Here is a 19,348-nt window from a genome sequence, read left to right as displayed (position 1 = left end):
CATGGTGGGCATTCTTCGGTCATCCACTGTTTAAGTCTTCATTGGCCTACTAGGCTGTTTGCGATTTCTGAGCTCACCAGTGCTTTCTTTCATTAGAATGATGTTCCAAACTGTTGAATTTGGTAGGTTTAAGGCTTTGGCTATGTTTCTGATGATATTTCAGCCTTATAATGACATGCCTGACTTTCATTGATGTCTCTGTGGTCCTCATGTTGACAGACACCAATAGCAGACTCCAAAGGCAAATTCAAAGCCTAGAATCAATACTAGACATTGACATCTCTCTTATACAGATGGTGTGACAGAACACACCTGGCTTACCAGAAAGACCTGTAAAGCCAAGTGTCCTTTTAGGTACCCTAAAATAGGGGGACTATGCATAAAAAGTGTTGCAATTTCAAAATGGTGAAACCATTGTACACAAATACCATCAAATAAAAGCTGAGAATCTCTATTTTAACCTCATAGTAATTGTTTGATTTAATTGATTTTCGAGTGTAGAGCCAAAAAGAGAAAATGCTTCACTGTCTGACATCATTTAATGAAGTGTCCCATTTGTTAAAAATGGCCAGGGTGTGAGGTCTCTTAACGACCCATTTCAGGTTTTCACCCCCTATTTAGGTGGGGTAAAGCGGTGCGGCAGAGGTTGGCAATGGCATTATGATAAAAAAAAATATATATATGCACAAAAACAAGATGAAATTATTTTCTTCAGATTTAAATCCAATTAAACATGTATTTCATTAACTGATGATAAGATGTTAGACATAAATACCTCAAAACAAACAACAACTGAAGATGGTTGAGTACAGGCCTGGCAGAGCATCACCAGAGAAGATACCCAGCAGCTGGTGGGGTCAATGGGTCGCAGACTTCAGGCAGTTATTGCATGCAAAGGATTGTCAACCAAATACTAAACATGAGTGCTTAACTTTGACATTATATGAATCCGTCTCATTACTTATGGTGCCCTGAAATAGGGGGACTATGTGTACAAACTGTTGTCATTTCTAAAGGGTGAAACCAAGATGTACACAAATACCATCAAATAAAAGCTGAGAATCTCTACTTTAATAGTAATTGATTAATTTAAAATCCAAACTTTTGGATTATAGAGTCAAAAAAAAAATCCTTCCCTGTCCTTCCTCATTACTTACACAGGGCACTGTATATAACATTTTTAAAAAGTAATTTTGATCATTATAATTTACATATTCCTGCAATTACATGTAATTTTCCTTAGGGCACATCCAATGGACTGTAGACAAATATCTAATATATTCAGAAACTACAATGTGTTTCTAGCCAGTGGGAGTGTGTTTGTAGCTGTAGTTTTGAAAATCAATTAATACAAAATTAATTAATTGATGTGATGTTAAAAATGTATGAAGTGATCCCTTTAAACTTTTTAGAACACACTGCCATGGTAACAAATGGAGGAAGTTACAGCAAAACACAGACGTTACATATGGCCTGGACTAAGCTGACACTACTTAAATTTTTTGCCATAGTGTTAATATCTATTTTGTTAATGTACATCGGGTTTATCAGTAATACAATGAAAAGTACCACATTGTAGTAATGTAGTAGTAGTATTTGGTCATTCACAGAGACATATTCAATTTTCTCTCATTGACTTAACCAACAAGTGGCGCATTCTTATGTAATACTCTTATGTAGTACTCTTATGTAGTACTCTTATGTAGTACTCTTATGTAGTTATGTAACATTAATTCATGGCGCTACTATGAAGGTTGGGCTCCTGAAAAGAGCCCTCTGACTGTATATCACTATGCAAAGATCAGGGAAACAATAAAAGATTGTACCACGAGTCAGAGCTCCTCCACAACGGGTTGAAGTTCATATTTATTTCTCTCGACAGAACCCATGTGACAATCAGCATACAGTACGTTTTTTTTCCAACATGTTTTTTTCTGGGGTTTGTTTTTTAAACAAGAGAACACTCAATAGTGCAATAAGACAGAGGACTCCGACAGTGCTGTGCTCTCTCTACGGTTCACAGTGCACATTTTTATACACACAAAGATTGTACATCGTTACATTTCCAACCTGCACCCACCCACCACGTGGGGCAGAAAAGTGAATGTTTAAAACAATCATTTCAAGAGTTTACCTGCATTCAGTGTAGCTTGGAACATACTACAGTAACATACATACATACACTCACACACATACGGGTAAAGACATGGCAGGACCTCTGTGTTGATTACTCATTATAAGGGGTACTGCATTGGCGCTCTAGAGGGCCAGTTTGCTTGTTCATGCTACTCCTAGTTTTCCTCCTCTCCCATACTGTTCATGCCTGACATTAATGGACAATTGCAGCGTTGTAACAGCTAGCCCAGGCTGATGTCCGATTGATGATTTTAGCACACCAGCAACCATTAACCCTAACGAGGCCTCTGATTGCAGCCACAGAGAGCGCCGATTGCCAAGGAAACCCTCTATTTCCTCTGGTGCATGGAGGACAGGAGAAGGAGAGCGAAGGGGGAGAGGGTCAAAGCGTTTTTTTTTAGGGGTGCTCAGTGGTGTAGCACACTAAGGCGCATACCATATCATCGCAAGGTCCCTGGTTCGATTCCGGCCGTCGACATATCCTGCATGTCATCCCTTCTCTCTCTCTCCCATCCTTCCTGTCAATCTCCTCTACTATTATCCCAATAAAGCAGAAATGCCCAAAAAAAAGTATATTTATAAAAAAAAAATTTAATGCAGAGGTTGCATGTCACGTACAAAAGACAACCACTTTAGATGATGTAGAAGGTTGAGGTAGAGGGAGAGAGGAGGGGTAGAGGGACATGTATCCAGTCTAATTTAGTGTAATGGAAGATAATGGGTAGTGCAGTTTTATCTGTATTCTTCTTTTTTTTAATTTCTTTTTTTTTTTTTTTACAAAGAATTGATCCATAGGCCCTTGTGCAACCCTTGTCCAACCCTTGTCCTAATTATCAGGCAGAACTGTGGCCACGATATAGGTCCTTAGCATCTAATCCCTAGAATGGATGCCAAGCAGCCATTCAAAGGGAAGAATGTGTCACAGACAGCCAATCACAGATGACCGCATGTCACAGACAGCCAGTCACCCATGATTATACCACCCACTCAACCAATTATAACTTATTACATGGCACAGCTCTACTACAGTACTCTACATTTTACAAAAAAATATAAGCATATTTCTAAAGTTATTTCTCAAGCAAGTGCATACACAGTCTGTTTTGTTCTTAAAACTCAGGTGTTGATTGTTTCTGGCTGGTTGTTGGTACGAATTAAGTACAGTATCTACTCCATGAGAGGATGCTCTCAACGTGCATGGCAGAGTAAGACTGCTGGCTTCTGCCAGCTATTGCCACCAACCCATATGAGATAACCAACCCTCCAAAGCGCAACCACACCCACTATGTACTTCAACAGGTTTTGGCTGGTTTGGGATAATGCGGTTCTCTCCCTGACACACGCTCATCGTTTGTTTTTATCTAAGTGTAATGTCGATTCAAATTGGTAAATCTACTACATGCCAACCAACACTTGTCTCATATAATTTCATCCTTCCTTTTCAAAGGCTCTGACCAGTAACTACACAGCTTGTTACTTTAACATACAAACTGAATTACAAGGGTTCTGACCTGTTCTAGGACAAATTTGTACATTCTAGAACACTGGCCCAACTATGGAAGGGCTATAGAAATCTATGTCAACAGATCTCCTCAACATACAACAGTGACAATGTTGACAGTCAGAATATCCTCCATTCAAAATTAGTGCATTCAGCACTGGTAGTTCATTGACATTTCAGCATAAAAAAGTATGCTTCTAAAGTATTGATATAATACTTTATAGATGTAAAATATAAAAAAAAAGTTTAAAAAAAAACAACAACAACAAAAAAACAACAACAACATTGCTCTACATCTACATAATTTTAGTTGCTTTATCCTCTTTTATTTAGAAAATATCTATTCATACTAAGTATATTACATGGAGTCACATGAAATAGAAAAATATTGAATATCACCAGTGATGTTAAGAAAACATGACAACCTGAACGAGCGGAAATATTGCTATGGTAACCACCATTTTCCTTTGACATCAACGATCCCCCTTCCTCTTATTGGCTGCTGCAACCATATGATGTGGAGTTGGCGAATCAGCAGGCTTGAGTCCAGATGGGGGATTGGGTGGGTGTCCAATGTATTATTATTGTCAGATGGCTGTGTCCCAGAATACGGTGGTCTGTGTGGGGTAGGGGGGAGGCCGGATCTTTTTGGCCCCGTTGCTCTTTCCCCAGCTCTCCTGTTTGCACTGGGTCCTGTCTGGGGGCCGCTGCTGCCTGGATCGGATCTCTATGCAGAGGGTGCGCTTCCTCTCTATCATCTCCAACATGGTGCTGTCCCCACACATCCATGGCATCTGGGGCATCTGGGGGCAAAGGAGAGGAGCATTGAGGACAAAATTGTCATGGTCACCTGCCATATGAAGGGTTAGGTCAATACAGCTGTGTACAGAAAATCATCATTTAGTACAAACGACACATGATGGGAAACTGAAGGCTGCTACCATATGGGCAGAAGAAAATGGATGGAGGTTGTGACGTGTGCATACCTTGGTTTGCAGTGCCTCCGGTGCCTGCCTTTGCGGAGTTCCCATGGGAGAGGGTGTGACTGGTGTGGAGGGTGAGCGGCTGTACTTAGGTGCTGCTTTCAGCTCTACAAAGAGGGAGACAAAAATTTACAATACTTACATGTAATAATTCAGAACATAAGTCAAATTAAAACGAAACTGTTCAAATGTCATTGTTAGATTGTAAAGCCAGGCCTAAACACTGAAATTATGTACAAGAATAAAAAACTAGATTATTTTGAAGTTGAAGAGGGGTGACCATAGCAAGTTTATGGTTACAACCTTTTATACTGTATGTTCTGAATAAGATAAACTAACATCTGGAATCACATTCAGGCTTATGCTGCAGTATCCTAATGTGATTCCAAGGCAAGCTTGAGTGATGTGAGGTGCATTTTGTGCACATTGTAATTATCCTGAGCTATTAGACCGTTTGAAGTCTGAATGGTTTGCCTCTATTGCACACCAGCCATGGTCATCGTTTTCTATTGACTGACTAAAACTTATCATATGCAATCGGTTTTTTTTTATAATTCAAAAGTACTACCTTTAAGGATACAGTAAATTAATCTCAGTAAATTGCAAGTAACTTGTTTTGTGTATGATGAGGACAGTCTGGTGTTTGAATATAATGGACCATGGATGCCTGCCATAAGCATCCATTGTTTGCAATCAAATCCTCACCAGTGTTGCCCGTTCCCAACACCATTGGCGGACTTCCAGAAGGCCTTCCATGCCGTGTTGGTGTGGCTGTCGATGACTGTTGCCCCGATACGGCACTCCTCTCTTGTGCTTTTGATTGCTCAATGCTATAACTACCTCTGTCTTTGCTATCACGCCTAGCTTCAACTCCATTGGTGCTCTTGTCCTTTCTGTCACGTCGGGGCTGATCTAAGCCATTGCCTCCTCTGTCCTTGCTGTCACGCCTGGATTCAATGCCATTTCTGGCCAACTCCTTGCTGTCTTGTCTAGGTGAAGGCTCCACACCATTGTAGCTTCGGTCTTTACCTTCATGTCTAGACTCCGTACCGTAGTTCCCCCTGTCTTTGCTATTACGTCTGCACTCAAGGCCATTTCTGGGATCTTTGCTATCTTGCCTTGGTAGCAGCTCTGGTGGCTGATCCATTCTTTCTTTGCTGTCATGTCTAGAGTCCATACCATTTCTGACTCTGTCTTTACTATCTTGGCGGGGTAAAAGTTCTGGTGGGTGGCCGATTCTTTCTTTGCTATCATGTCTACTAGACTCCACACCATTCCTGGCTGTGTCTTTACTATCTTGTCTTAGTAAAGGCTCAACTCCGTGACCAATTCTGTCTTTGCTGTCGCGTCGTGGCATCAGTTCGACACTGTTGCAGCCTCTGTCTTTGCTGTCTCTTCTCATAGGCAGGGGCTCCACACTATTGCAGCCCCTGTCTTTGGAGTCCCGTCTCACAGGAAGGGGCTCTACACTGTTACAACCCCTGTCTCTGCTGTCCCGTCGAATAGGCAGCGGTTCAACACTGCTGCAGCCCCTGTCTTTACTGTTGCGCTTGGGCAGTGGCTCCACACTACTGCAACCTCTGTCCTTGGTCTCCCGTCTGTGAGAAGACTCTTTGTGGTGGCTGCTCCGTTCCTTACTCTCTCGTTTAGACTCCTTGCTGTGACTGTGACGCTCCTTGCCATCACGTCTGGATTCACCATGGGACTTGCTTTTGGACTCAGCTGTAAGAGAAGACAATCAAATTAAATATGGGTGCTTTATGTTCCATCAGTCAGTCAATGGTATCCAGTGTTTTGCAACAGATTCTCTAGTGAACATTTCTAACAAAAAGGATGAGAAGAATGCTATTTTGTGCAAAAGCACTTTACTACCATCATGTGACCACTGGGTGGCACTCACTCACCGTGAGAGCTATTACCATTGGGGCTAGTGGGATTATTCTGCCTGAGTTACCAGGAGTCAGTGTTGCTGCTTCATATGACATAATTATATATGTCATGAAGATATTCAATATCCAATATCTGCACAGTGGGTAAATAGGTCATGCTAGCTGTGTTTCTCTATTGTCTCTGGGGGGAAAAACTGTTAACCTCCACTTATAGCAAGAGGGAGGATGTATATTTGTGACCAATCACAGAGCAACACACAGTCGACCTGTCATTATCTGAGCTTCATGAGGTTGGACACAGGAAAACCTGTCAACCTTACAACACTGCCGATTTCAAGATAGCGGAAACATATCCAAATTCCGGCCAAAAGACAAAATAGAACTGTATGACGTAAATGCCAATTATATATGGCAATGTCAATATAGTAAGATGTAAATGCCAATTTCTGGATAACAAGACAATGGACATGGACATGGCAATGGAAATGTACTGTGCATCAACAGGAAAAAAGCCAACTAATAGTGAAGCAGGCAGCTGACATACACAACAATTTGTTTAAATGGTACGGAACAGTTGAGAGAATATTCTTGGAACGTTGTGATTACAAGAAATCATAAACTATCACAGATTGTACCTCTCACTGTCTCCTGATTGGTAATGTTAGGGCTGTTTTCTTCTAATTGGTTGAATAGGCATGTTTCTCTACTTGCTGATTGGGCAAAAGGAGGAATATAGGCCTAGCTCTCTGATCAGGTGCAAGAGCCTTGACTGTCTCTCCAGAGCCCATTGCACCTGATGATCAGTGTGAAGCTGGCATGGCTTGCTCTGTGATTGGTTCATCTCCCCATAGGGAGTGAATCTGCAAATAAGAGAAGCTCCTTCCTCTGTTGCTATGTTGGGGTTGCTTGGGAGTTAAGTGCAGATTGACGCAGAGTCCTTTTTGATCTTATAGATGGACTCAAATGTATTCAACCAGGGGGAATTTTCTATGTCAAGTCTCTCTCCAAAATCATCTTCGGTATTTATTTGATACATAAAAACCTTTGCAACTTGTATGCCTATAATCTAAACAGTAAATATTTACACATGAATTACTATTTTAAGCAATGCAATATAGGCATTTTTTATGTGTTTTTTAACACATCATGTTTTATTTCTTTACATTTGGCACATTTAAATGTCATGACATGCCTCAACATAGATCTTTCATCAAGGAAAAATAATGACTTTGCATTGCAATAAAACATGAATTTATGATTGAAACATTGCTTGTAGGATGGTAGACATACAATAAAGATAACACGGATTCTAAAGTTCTGTCATAGTGTGCCAAACATTCTTGGAACATTCTGCTAACCGTTTCTATAATTTTGCACTTGCACTGTGGTATGGCGACCTGTGTTTAAACATGATGTTTACATATTTAAAAGTAATGCTACGTGGTGGCTTAATGCCACTGCTAGGTTTGAGAGTCCTGACGGCCGCTTTAGTCCCTAATCCTGGCAGATTAAATCATATGATCTGTATCAGTCTACATTTGGTGCCCCTAGATTAAACAAGCTCATAGAGGAAATGCTGCTATAAGCCACAACACCCACAAATAAACATGCATGCTATCTGTGTCCACATCTCCTAATTTTGTTGGATGTTTAACTATCTGAAAATAGGGTTACTTTAACACTGCACTGATGCAGCCACTAACGACGAATTTCTCTTTTTCCTGAATCTTATTCAAATTCATAATTTACCACAATGTGTCAGTGTTGCACTGTGCTGGCCGTTGTTAGACATCTGATCCTGTTAGGGCTGATAATGTAAACTGGACACCTGGCGTGATGTTATTCTCCTGTTACTGCTGCAACTATTTTGTGAACGTGTGTGACTCTACCTCTCTGGTGCTGTTAGACACTCTCTAACCATATTAACTCATAGATTCATATTGTCACTCACTTTCGCCAGGCTCCTTGGACTTCCTCCCGCTGGTGTTCTTCTTCAGCATGTTCCTGCCGGTAGTGAACAGGTTGGTCAGCTCATCCAGGGGGCTGGTCGGTGTGCGGGAGCGTCCTGTTGACACGTTCTGCATGGACCCGTGCAGCCTACCCCCAGCCATGCAGTCCTGGGGGGGCGAGCCCTTCCCGTGTGGCGTGGCAGAGGCGCTGCGCGGCAGGCCCCCTGGAAAGGGCATGGGTGCATCAAAGGGTGGTGTGCGCATCAGGCTGAGTGGTGTGAGGCAGCGCCCCATGCTGACGGGTGAGGGACAGGCCGAGTGGCTGCGCTGGTAGCCATGGGCTGAGGCAGAGGACTTGTAGAGGGTGCAGGGCAGGGGTGGGGCGGAGGAGCGGCCGGACACGGTAAGGGTGGGCGTGGCCGTCAGCTCCCGACGGAGGTGGGCTGAGGGCGGCTCGGAAGAGGAGGTGGGTGACTTGCTGTAGGAGGCGTTTTCCAGCATGGGCAGCTTGGCCATGTCCAAGGGGGTGAGTGGGGACTCGTCCGAGTTGGGTGAGCACTGCGCAGGGGCGGGGGGGAACACCAGGAGAGGGGGACGGTGGGTGAGCAGGTTGGGGAAGGGTGCAGGGATATCACAGAGGGGGATGTTGCGAGGGGTGGAGCAGCGGCTTAGGGACTCAGGGTCCAGGGGCGCAGGCGTGGGGCACTGGGAGCGGCACCCAGGGGGGTCCCAGCGGTAGTCCATCTCGTCCAAAGCGGGGTACTTCATCTCTTCATACACAGCCTCGCCCGGCTCCTCATCCTCGCTCTTGGGGTGCTCCTGCCCCACACTGCTCCCCATCTCAATGTAGACAGGCTCGTCTGAGTCTGAGGAGTGGCGGGTGGGGCTCTCGCTCTGGGGAGGTGAGGGGTTACTCTCAGAGGGAGAGTGGCCCTTGGAGCCATGGTTCTTTATGTAAGACTCATCGAAGGAGATGCTCAGCTGGGTGTTGGGGTTCCTCTTGGGTTTGGGCGGAGGGATCCTTCTGCAGTCTTCACTGCACCCTTGAGTCGCTGATGGACCAGAGGAAAACACAACCTATTAGCCACACGTCATCAGTGTAATTGTTATTATTATATTACCTGTGTCTTTGGGTCTGATGTAGGTCAAATATAGCAATTTCTTGAGTCAGATATATATGGATAGTTTAAGCCATAGGTGTGTTTCTAGGTTATATATACAGTAATGTAGCAGGATGTGTATCTGGGTCAGACAGTGCATGGGTTTCTTTGAGATATGATACGTATCCCTTTGGATCCGATGCAGTATACAGTAGCACTGTAATAGCATAAGTTGCTGTAGGCTAGATACATATATTCTAGTAGTATATTGTAGCACTAGTGAGTGCATGTATTTCTAGGTCAGATATAGTGGTGTATTAAGTTGTACTGTATGTGTTTCTTTCTGTTGTTAGTCGCATGTAGGCCTAAGCCTAGTTAAGAGCTGGACCGGTCTCCTTCAAACCGCAGATTTTACACCTTTAATAATTCAGACACCAGATGGTCCAGACACACACTTCCCTTTGACTCACCACCATCACGACACACACACACACACACACACACACACACACACACACACACACACACACACACACACACACACACACACACATACACACACACTCCCGATCACAGAACATACACACTCAAACTCCTCATACTCACAGTCCCCCATATTAAATCATAACAAACAGGCACACATGATGATTAAAACCTTCATGCTAGCACCATTATTACTTTGCCACACATGGAACTGGTTGATGAGGTGATAATAATAGATTTGGGCAAGGCCAGCTGTGCTCCGGTGTGTTTTTTCATTGCATTGATGAAGTGTGTGTGTGTGTGTGTGTGTGTGTGGGTGTGTGTGTGTCTGTCTGTCTGTATGCCTGCCTGTCTGTCTGTTTGTTTCTCTGTATTCAGATGCATGCATTTTTATGCTAACTGGGTTGCATGGTGGATTTTGAGATCTGTTTTAGCACTGATGATGAGTCCATCCCTCCCTCCCCCCTTCTATCACCCCCCCATCTACTCTCCCCTCCCCCTCCCCCTGTAGCGGATGTGTTTACCCACACCCCCCTCGCCTCCTGGGGAAACAGAATCTAGGTCAATCGCTCCTCCTGAATGAATTCTGCTCTGACTGGCCCCTCCCCCTCCAGCGCAAAGCTCGCTACAGCTCACACAACCCTCCCCTCAGTGAGGGACACAACCCACATTCTGACGTCTATTGGCCAGGATGCCTCAGAGCTCAACATTGCTGCCACCTCATTGGCCAAGGCTGTTACCAACATTCCGATTGGTCAGGCTACGGGGGTCTTGTTTCTGTGGGATGGTTGCTGTGGCGCCAAGGAAGATCTGTCTGCACACAGTGATCCCCTCCAATCTGAGCGAGGGCAACTCCCTAAACATCACATTGGCGTACCTATCAAACTGTAATTGAGTAAATGCAGCTGTATATGTAGTCTCTCATAGCCCTTTAAGACTATAATACTACAGTAGCTTGTTAGTGTTGCAGTACTATTCTTACTTGGCAGGTGTTTCTTTTTCTACAATGTAACCTGTTGTTTACATTCTTCTTTACATTCTACTCTGACGTGAAGCAGTATTTATTGAGTTTGTTTATGGTAAAGTGTTTTGCTTTAGTCCACATCCTGAATCATGAGGCCACACTGCTCTTACATATGGAGACAACCATCAGCAATCACAATTGGAGTCTGATATAGACACTCTTGCAAATTCAAGAATCAAAATTCGATATTCTATTATTCTGAGCTGATTTCACACAGGGATACATGTAGGCGTATGTTAGTTTTGTTGATCAGAACATATACACACACACACACACACACATTGAACATACAGTATTATTGTGAGTCTCCTTGTCTGTACAGTACATATTGAAGCAAAAACATCAAGTCTGAGTAGAGAGAATAAATGTCTTTGTATACATGCACTTTGTCTCTGAAACTTACCATACCATAAGATTAGTTTTTGCAAGCACATTAGTTATTAGATCTGTCTGTGACACTTGCCCCCACAATGGTACCAAAGTGTTCTAACCACCTGGTGAGGTTATGTTGCTACTAGAGCCCAATCCTAAACAGATATCAATGGGTCATACCAGGATGTCAACATCATGACCAGAACTGTCCGGTCTTGGCTGGGGATCCCATAACATAGAAGATGCATTCCAGTTCCCAAACTGGGTCTTTTAATGACTTCATGGAGAAAATGGATAAGACACATGCTGTATAGGACGCATTTTCCAAATGGTTATCTTTGAACAGCACATCACAAATTGGACTGGTCACTTGCACGCATCTTGAAACTTTCTCAAGCCTGAATGAGTTAGTAGAGTGAGAGGAAACAATGTTGTGTATTCTCAGAGGAGGTTACAGTAAATGGGGACAGAAGGAATCTGAATGACCTTAAGTTTATAATCGCTCCTCCTTGTACAAACGATACCTTATGTCTGCATTTGAAAGGTGACCCCATTCATCATGACCATCAGAAACAATGTGATCGAAGGATTTGCAAAACCCGAGCAGCGACACTCACTAGCCAATGTTTGGATTACTATACTCTACATTGCTGAACTGTCTCTGCTAGATGCACACAGCAGAACTGGTCAGCCCTTAGAGACCACCAGCGTAATATCAATCCATGTTGTGTAGCCATGTTCTGTGATGGTCAAACCAGAATGCTGATAATGAAGAAATAATCTGCTGTTCCCAAGTGCTTTATTCCTCTACAAAACAACTTCGGCCAATAGGTAGCCTTTGACAGACCTGAATGCTGCTGTTTTTTTGTTGTTTAGTATTCACAGCTGTGTGCTGTCATGTTGTAGTGTTGGATATTTAAAGAGCATTGTGTTGTGTAGTTTTTCAGTAGTTAGCTGGATATATGACCACTCACCTTCACACCTCTCTGAGTCTGGGTCGGAGCCGCCCCTGCATGAGGAGGTGGGGCTGTGGTCTACTGTCTCAGAGGAAATGCTGAGCTTGGTGGCAGGGTCCCTCCTGGGCTTGGGCGGGGGCTGCTTCCGGGAGGTGGGGCTGCCCACCTCCTCCTCCCCTCCACCACCACCTCCGCCCACCGAGTGCAGGGACTGGGATCGCACAGTGAAGCCCGGCCCACAGGCGTGGTGGTGGTGGTGGTGGGGCACATGCTCCGGGGGGGCTGGCATGGTCATGGAGCCCATGCGCAGTTGCTTGCCCTCTGTCACCACGTCCTCACCCGTCCTGAGAGAGAGAGAGAATGGGGGGAGGGCATATTTAGGTCATAATAAATGATAAATGATACAGAGTTTGATGCAAGACTAATGTAGTGTAAGGGGTAGGAGTTGGTTGAATATTGTAGCAGCCTGATTATGGTTAATTTGACCATAAATTGTATCAGTTGGTTATGGATGAAGTAAACCCCATAGGAAGATTAACTTACAGTATATTAGCCTCAGCAACCCTATACTAGATAGCTGAAATTAACTATAGATAAAGTCTTTCATGAGTTTGCCCAGTGTTTAATTTTTTTTTTTTTTTTACATAATTTATTTAATTATGAAATTATTTTTACTGTTATCAATAACAAACAACTAAGAGAGAGAGAAAACTGTGATTGACAGCTGTGACACTGATATCAGTCCCTTTCTCAACTCTGGAACTGTGTCCTTTTGTGAAGACCTTGACCAAAAATAGCATGCATACACGCAGTGTTTATTTCCGATTGTGCCAGTCTCTTTGTGGTGTCTCAAATTATGCGAGCTCTGACAATAAGAGCTACATTAGTGCCACTCAGCCAAGAGAATTTCTCTGTGGGAGGCATTGATTTGTGTTTAACCCTGGGCACGGTTAGCGCTCCCAGACCCATGGACACAATGACACCATGGAAGTCCCCCAGTCCAGCCACAACTGATTCCTTTGAACGGATGAATGGGCTAAATTGAGTGTTAACTATGGCAGGGGGGCTTTTGAGAGCACAGTGCTTAGAGAGTTAATTGACTCTCTGACTGTTGGGGATGGTGACTTTTGCTCCATTTGAAGTGCAGTTTTATTTTTGGGCTGGATCATTGTTAAAGAGCTGGAGGATCTCACTGAGATGAGGGAAAAGGATGCCATTTGATGATTGTGAGAGGGCATAAAGAGGCTGTAGTCAGAAGTAAGCCCTTACATTTATTCTGTAGTTCATCTGGTTAACAATGTATGGGTTACAAAGGTCTTTGGCTATTTGTCAGTTACATAGAACAAAAAACTATTAACTTACATTTATGCTATTACTACTCTATCCTCTCTCTCTGTCTTTCTACAATAGACAGTGCAATCGTAACTTAATTGTACTGTTTAACATGCACCTTTAACATGTAGACTATGCACACACCGGTCACATTGCTGCCATTCACACTACAAACAGTGTTGAATGTGATCACTACCCAGCTCATGTGTCTTTACTCTGTTGGTGCTAGAATAATTCTTTAATGATTTTCAATGTCAATGGTGTAGAGTTGATCCCCTGATAACAGTATAACACTTTACTATACTTTATAACTATACTTTACAACTATCTAAGCTAAGCTGTTTTGAGCAGAGTGCCTTCTTAAAAAGGCCATCAAACTACAATGACAAACCTTTCAACTTGCTTTGAAAAACATTGCAGCAGTTCAGCCACATTCTAAACCAAAAACCTGATATTATAATCACCACTACTAAAGATTGGAATACATCATGTGTATTGTAGGCTACTCAATTTCTGGTGAGTTTCAAACACAATGGCCCTGGAATCACATCCTTGGTTTTTGTTCTGTCTGTGTTTTGTATATAGTGTGTCTCTGTATGTGTTTGTCTTTTTTGAGTATGTCTTTGTGACTGTGTGCATACTATAACCTAGCCTATATAGCGGAAATCCATTGTGAATGAAGCTCGAAATGATGAGTTTATCCAGCAATGGTAAAGAATAAATAAATTAATGTTTAGGTCAAAATAAACACAGTTACTAGATTAAAGTGACATCAAGTGACATTGTGTGTGTGTGTGTGTGTGTGTGTGTGTGTGTGTGTGTGTGTGTGTGTGTGTGTGTGTGTGTGTGTGTGTGTGTGTGCGTGTGTGTGTGTGTGTGTATGTGTGTGTGTGTGTGTGTGTGTGACTTTGCTGACTCCCGCTCAGTCCGAGCCAGCTGCTGAGCAGCAGGAGCTTGGGAGGGGCTTAACTTTGCCTAGCAACAGGGTACCCACGGAAACCAGACACAAAACCTGCTCTCCACACAATAATAGTACACACGTGCACACCACAACAGAGGCAACTCCAAAATTATAAGGGATCCATAACATGTGGAGGCCATATTTCACCCACCCTCCTCAAGCTATCACATAACACACAACACCTGAGGGTCTGTGGAACCCAGGTTATAAATCAAGTAATTAGAATAGATGGGGTTTTTGCACCCAATGCATTTTGCAAAAACAATAAAACAACACTGCATATAAAAACAATATAACAATGTAATAATAAAGTATGCCATGTTGCTCTCTCTCACAAGTGTTTTGTAGTAAAGCAGCCTCTGTGTGTGTGTCTGTGCATGTGTGTGTGTGTGTGTGTGTGTGTGTGTGTGTGTGTTGTGTGTGTGTGTGTGTGTGTATTTGCGCGTGCGTGTGTGTGTGTGTGTGTGTGTGTGGCAGGTGTGTGTGAGACTGGTAGAGTGTGAGTGGGTTAGCCTATTTATAGGATCTTTGCCCAGTGATTGGCTTGAGCACAGGTGCACTTGGAACAGTTGGATGGAGTGCTGTTGTCGGGCAGCTCTGGTTCTCTATCAATACTTGTCTCCATGTGACATCTAATGCATAGTATCGTACAAACGGAATAAAACAATTGAGTTGAATGTAGAGTGGTGGGTTTGTGTGTGTGTGTCCACATGCTTGTGTGCATGCGTGTGAGGGAGAGAGCAAAAGAGAGAGAGAAAGAATAAACTCCTTTAGATACAATGAAAAACACTGGTGGGATGGGAGGCAGGAAGACCCTCCTCACTCAAACGAACGTGCTGATCTGATTGGCCTGCGGCCGTTCCAGCTGTCACCAGGCAGAACACATCTCCTGCTAGTGAGCTCTTCACACTTAATCTCTTTCTAACAGGGTTTTTTTTCTCTCCCTCTTTCTCTCTCTCTCTCCATCAGTTACTGTAGAAATAGGTCGTCTCATTGACCTACTTATAAGCCTCATGAAAAATCCAGCTATTTTTTATATTCTTCCTCTAGCTACTCTGTATTAATATTTTACACAGGCAACAGCTGAGAAACACAGGGAAAGATAGCAGGACACTAGATACCACTTTCCTCAGGCAGCACCATCCTTGGAACAGACACAAAGTTAGCACTATGTCATACGCAAAATCAGTGTGTCGGATAGCTTTTGCTGCCATGAGAATGGGTAAAAAAAGACAAATATTATGTTCTTCTATGAGTTTGGTTCAACATCTCACTATAGGACATTTGCACAATGCCCCGATTGCCAAAGCCTGCATGGAAAACCTGAGTACATGGAAATCACTCTACTCAGTGCCAGTGCCAAGGACAGCATGTGCCAAAGAAGGTGCAGTGACATTCAGACGGTAGAATCTCACAAGTGTGAGGGGAAGCCCAACTGCTTAAAGCACATATCTCAGAAACAAAGAAACAAACAATTCAGATTTTTGGGGGGATAGCAAGTCCCTGCTCAATGGGAGGCGCCAAGGTTGTGCGTAAAGACGCTGTGCTATCTCTGCCCGCCGAGCTCTCCCTGGCCAACGCAGGGCAATCATGAGAAAAGATAGACCACGCAACCTTACTCTGTTCAGAGTAGAAGAAATGAGGCTGACAGGAGGGAATGAGTAAAGGAGCATGTCTTGTTACTAGTGAGCCAGCACGTCCACGCACAGAGGAGCGTTGCGATCCTTTATCACTACAGACAGACTGCAATGCGCATTGTCCTGTGATGTGTAAAGACCTCCTGGACGACATCCGGATGTAATCATCATTCCCCTGCTACATGGCCTCCACACAACAGTAAATCTGCTCCCAAATTTAGTCTGCCTGGTACATGTGTTGTTCTGAGAGACAACAGATGGTCGCTGCTCCAAAGCAGCAGTTCCCGTGCCACGGCCAGGAGCTTCTTGGGGCACATCCCTTCTTGGCAGTTGACGTACGTACGATGTATGTCACTGAGGATGCGTTGTCTGACCTGAACAGGACATGAAGTCCCTGTAAGAAGTGCAGAGCTCAAGAACGTTGATATGGTTGAGTCTGACCATATTCCACTCACTGAACATTTATTCACTACACATCCCTTGTGAACTGCACCCCATCCCTGTAATGACCTAGGACGACCAGGTGCAACACCAGGAGTGCTGTGTGCTCTGCTGCTTGATCCGAGGTGACTGCACATATCAACCAATCGTCGATGTAAGTGAGGACCCTCAAGCCCTTTTCCTGAAGGAAGGCTATGGCTGCTTCGGCACACTTCGTGAATATCCGTAGGACCAGAGACAGACCAAAAGGTTAGATATTCGTAAGTCGTGCCCTAGAATTCAAACCTCAGAAATTGCCTGTTTGCAGGATAAACTCTGATGTGGAAATATGCATCTCGAGGTCTACTGTGGTAAAGCATTCTTTGGGTCGAATGGACTCCAACAGAATGTGATGCGTGAGGATTCGGAAGCATTAGGTCCGTAGCTGCCCGTTGAGGCGACGTATATCCAGGATGGGGCACACATCTTGGGGACGTGTAAAATGGCTTTGTCCCTTGGCATCATATGGACAGCTCCCTTGCCCAATAGGAACTGCACAGTGGACTGCACGAAACCTGCAAAACGCTGTGGAGGGCCCCCAAACTGTAGTCAATACCGGGGGGGAGACTGTGCATGCGCGCCACTACTCCGTATGGAGCATCAGGGTCCCCGCCTATTCTCCAGAGTGGCGTGTACAGGCAACCTGCCCTCCAGAGGGGTCAGGGGGTCTGCCTGGCCAGAAGGTGCAGCACGGAGCATGCAAGGTTGATGATACGCCTCCGCTTCCTTCTTCCTGGATTCGACCCTGGTCTGCATGTTGATCATGACCTGCCCAAACAGTCCCAAAGGGTCAACGGGCCATCAAGGATATGTTTCCTCTTGACACTGAGTTTCACTGCTGCCCGTTTGATCGCTTTTCAAGAAAGCAATTCTGCATTGGACTCCTCATAACCCTCACTCGTTTATGCTCTTTAAACACAGGCTGAGTGGAGGGGACGGGCTTCCACTCCCCCATCTTGTCCACTGTGAGGGAAGACCTGTGATGATCGGAGATTGTACAGATCCCGACTTAACAATTGGAAGCAAGCTCGCCAAATGATATAGAAGCTCTCCTCGTAAAACGTTGAAGAACGCATGACATGCAAGATGAAAATCCCATGGAGCCGCTATTATCCCACCGCTATTATGAGAGCGTGACTAAGTGTTTTATAGTATTTACCTATATTACTAGCCAACCACTCTGTTTTGAGCTAGCTAGTGTAGCAAATGCTAGCGAGCCAGGCTAATAACAGTGAAGTGGAAGGAGCAGGCTAACGGTTGTGTACCGTAGGCTAGCTAGCTAAAGTGTGTGGAAAACACGAGGGAACCATAGTTTTAAAAGCTGATATTCTGACAAATCAGTGCAACACAACTGACTTTCAAATTCAACAGTACTTTACAAAATTTGCCATTAGCTCCAGCACAGAGTTTCAGGGTCTACTGTACTTGTAACAGATTAATCCAAATAATGTTTTGTTGGTTATTGATGTATGATACTACATACATAGTAGTATGATGATTTAGCTCAACTTTGTAACGTATTAGCTTAAAAGGCTTGTAGAATGAGGTCTTTCATGGAACTCTGTTAGCACATACCATTGTAGAGCACACACAATCCAGCTTCTGCAGTTCTAACCGCCATCTATGACATCATCTATCATCATCAGTGAACCACATGATCTCACACATCTCGTTCTGCTTTTGGATGCCACGTGGTGTGGTTTCACAAAGAGTGACTGACCTTCCCAGACTCACACATAAGAGGCCAAGGCAAAACGGGACACAGCTACACAAGCAAGAAGATACAACCACCCTAGGACCAAAGCAACCACCCTAGAACGACTGACATAACCATCTCAGTTTTTGTTATTGAACATGGCAATTGAACATGCCAATCTGTCATCATTATCCAGCAAACTAATGAAAGCAAGTTATTTTGATACATTTCCAAGACAACAAAATGCACAACCACACATAATGGACGACAGATCTTTTGTCCAATAGTTAGGTCTCGTTTCATTTATTTAATGACCACGGCATGCACACAAGCAGAGAGAGCAGGGACTAGGACAAGGAAGGTCTAGTCAAGGACAAGTCCCAAATAAGTCAGAAACTGAAAAATGTATTATTATGCTCCTCCATAGAGAGGGCTGCACTCAGGCAATCCAAAATGTGTCAACCGGCCATTGCCAGAGGGACACTGTGAGTTCTCCACGGGAAGGAGGAGTATTATATACTCAAGGTCCATGTACACAAACGTTTTAATTTTTGTTGTGTGGGATAACAACAGTTTACCAATAAAGGCGTAAGACATTCTAAGTCAGAATGACACTCCCCTAAAGGAAGTGAAATCTGAGGTCCTCCTTAAATGGAATGGGTACTACAGGACATCTACTGTATAGTCTAGTTTCAGTGTCTCCCTGCTTTGAAGTTGTATTACTGGACAAGCATACTGTGTGTGTGTGTGTGTGTGTGTGTGTGTGTGTGTGTGTGTGTGTGTGTGTGTGTGTGTGTGTGTGTGGTTTCCGGTAGGTTTTGGGGTGTATTAGTGTTCATGCGAATATTT

The 19,348-nt window shown here is 43.8% G+C and overlaps 1 protein-coding gene across 1 annotated transcript in view; it reads right to left on the bottom strand.

Annotated features, from left to right (window-relative positions):
- Nucleotides 1–4,198: 4,198 nt before the first annotated feature.
- nyap2b (neuronal tyrosine-phosphorylated phosphoinositide-3-kinase adaptor 2b) overlaps nucleotides 4,199–19,348 on the bottom strand; it is a 17,418-nt gene continuing 2,268 nt past the window's right edge. Inside the window, exons 3-7 of the mRNA XM_083674261.1 lie at nucleotides 12,412–12,737; nucleotides 8,461–9,510; nucleotides 5,326–6,342; nucleotides 4,624–4,727; nucleotides 4,199–4,440 (exon numbers count right to left, since the gene is read on the bottom strand). Coding sequence (XP_083530387.1) covers nucleotides 4,225–4,440; nucleotides 4,624–4,727; nucleotides 5,326–6,342; nucleotides 8,461–9,510; nucleotides 12,412–12,737 — 2,713 coding nt within the window. The 3' untranslated portion in view covers nucleotides 4,199–4,224. The remainder of the gene's footprint in view (nucleotides 4,441–4,623; nucleotides 4,728–5,325; nucleotides 6,343–8,460; nucleotides 9,511–12,411; nucleotides 12,738–19,348) is intronic.

The sequence above is a fragment of the Argentina silus genome, assembly GCF_951799395.1.
Source record: "Argentina silus genome assembly, chromosome: 1".
In the NCBI taxonomy this organism is placed as follows: domain Eukaryota; kingdom Metazoa; phylum Chordata; class Actinopteri; order Argentiniformes; family Argentinidae; genus Argentina; species Argentina silus.
Note: the sequence above shows the minus strand (reverse complement) of the source record. Positions and strands in the feature narration are given on the sequence as shown.